The sequence below is a fragment of the Brassica napus genome, chromosome C6, assembly GCF_020379485.1.
Source record: "Brassica napus cultivar Da-Ae chromosome C6, Da-Ae, whole genome shotgun sequence".
Taxonomy (NCBI): domain Eukaryota; kingdom Viridiplantae; phylum Streptophyta; class Magnoliopsida; order Brassicales; family Brassicaceae; genus Brassica; species Brassica napus.
In genome coordinates, this window is record NC_063449.1 from 33,974,697 (window position 1) to 33,977,111 (window position 2,415).

At 33.2% G+C, this 2,415-nt stretch overlaps 1 protein-coding gene across 1 annotated transcript; it reads right to left on the bottom strand.

The window, feature by feature from the left end:
* LOC106402840 (transcription factor MYB106-like) lies at positions 1-2,132 on the bottom strand. The gene is made up of 3 exons (XM_013843639.3): positions 1,783-2,132; positions 808-937; positions 1-646 (listed from the first exon to the last, which is right to left on the bottom strand). The coding sequence occupies exons 1-3, from the start codon at positions 1,913-1,915 to the stop codon at positions 115-117; spliced, it is 795 nt and encodes a 264-aa protein (XP_013699093.1). The 5' UTR covers positions 1,916-2,132; the 3' UTR covers positions 1-114.
* Positions 2,133-2,415: the final 283 nt, after the last annotated feature.

Sequence of the window (2,415 nt, forward strand, 5' to 3'; positions counted from 1 at the left end):
TTATTGACCATGCATGTCATTTATAGTAATAAACTACTAAAGGCACTTGGTTTTCTCAGGAGTCTCTTTCTCTCTTTCGTCACTCTGAACAAACAGATACCAAAAGAAAGAGATTCAAGATAAATCTTGTCCAAGAGAGGGAATTTCGAGGAAAAGGTCAAATTGGTCATCAACCTCAAGACCAAAATCAGATTGGTACATATCGTAAGGCTCGGAAAGCAACTCATATAACGACGTCGTACTGATCAGATTATTATCAATCTCCATGAAACAACCCTTAACTTCCTCCTCCTCTTCCTTGCTGCTTATCATCAAGGCATCTTCTTTAACGGCTTGTCTTGGTTCTGATAATATCACATTCTTGATCCTATCGAATCCCTGTTTTCTTGAGGAGATTTCCGCGGCAAGCCTGTTAAGTAGACGTGAGGAGCTTGTGGATGAAAATGAGGAAGTAGTAGAAGAAGAAGAAGGGGTCAGTGTTGGAGAGGACGTCGTTGAGGAGGAATTAGCTTTCACGTTGACGACAGGCTGATGGGTCATGGGATCGATTCCACTTCTAACGAGTCTTTTCTTAAGACATGAATTCCAATGATTCTTTATGTCATTGTCTGTTCTGTTTGGCATTTCCTTTGCTATTGCTGCCCACCTTATGTAATATGCATAGTCATTTTCACAAAAAATTATGTTAAGCAAAAAAATAAATAATGCATAATCCTCAGTTTGATTATGAATATAACATGATTATTGATTTATTTAATTTGGCAAGATTAATGTCTATTGGTTTGCATTTAATACAAATTAAATCACCTGTTACCAAGAAGGGAATGAAATTTGATGATATCTTTTTCCTCCTGAGGAGTGAACTTGCCTCTTTTAATTCCAGGCCTCAAATAATTCAACCACCTTAATCTACAACTCTTTCCACATCTTTGCAGACCTTTTTCATTTTGAGAAAGAAAATAATATATATCAGAAAAATGATGGGGGGATTATTACTTTAATGTAGTGGCAAAAAAGAACTTACAAAAGAAAAATATAAACTTTTTCATCCATCAGACAAAAAAGGAGAAAACGCAATCACATAAACTTTCTGATTTTGTAAATTAGGCTAGAAATATTTCTAATATCTATTACTTTACACTCGTGAAGACTGAATAATAATAATAATATATCATGATAAAAAGTAATCAGGATAATACTTGGCTCTCATGGTTTCACATATTGCATTATGGGTGATATATCATCACATCGACACAATCTGGTTGAAGGTCCAACAAGTTTATCAATATAATAATCGACTAAATCTCATCTACACAATAATTTTGTAAAATGGCTTACAAACATCTTTATTGTGAATTAAATTTCATGTACTCTCTCTCACACACTGATACACTCCAAAATAAATAGAAAACTTTTAAAATCTATATATATTTTTAAACAATAAAATCCGTATATATATATATCTTTCCAAATATGTTTTTTGTCAAATCTTTCAAAATATGTATATATGGATTTATGTTAATAATCCCTTACTCTAGTGAAATGGATAGCTGATAAAAAAAAATATCTTCAGACGATGGAATATGATCAATGATTGAGAAAATTTAAAAACAACAAAAGATTTTCTCAAAAAAAAAAAAAAACAACAACAACAAAAGATAATCAAAACATACTCAAAAGAAAATATTTGGTCCGACAGAAACTGGAATTTAGAGATCCTAGCTTTGAAAGAGACACAAACATATGTATGCATATGTATAGAGTGTAAGTATAGATTTATACCGGCTCTCTTAGGCATAGCACGCCAGTCCCCAAGACCGTATTCGTTGATGTAAGCGACGAGCATCCTGTCTTCTTCAGCCGTCCACTCTCCTTTTTTCAAACCCTCGTCGTCGTACCAAGTCGTCCTCCCCATTTTATTTCCGGTGAACTAATCAGATCTCGTCACGTATCACTTCTCTCTGATCAATTCGAGCCCAACGTGAAGTCAGATGATGATGGTGATGACTGAGCTTGAGAACAAGTGAATTATTGATTACTCTTACTATTTATTTATTTATTCAAGAGACTTTTAACAATATATGTGAGGCTCTATGACACTCTCGCTTAATATAGAAGTAGAATGGTCTTTTCTAGAGTGAGTCTATGTATATATAGTCCCTCATTTTGCTTTTGCTCTTTTAAATTATTTTTAACTGTTGAGTACTTATATTTTTATCTTGATGCTGAAATGTCTTTTTCAATTTTATCACTCGTCGATTTTTTTTTTTTTTTAATTTTATCACTCGTTGATATGTTGTTTTCTTTTTAAGTAGTATAAGTATTCGGAATATGTAAACATGATTTTTCCAAGAGGTTAACTCACACATAGCGCATTCAAAGCACATAACGCTACGCTCCTCATTATTCCCAAAG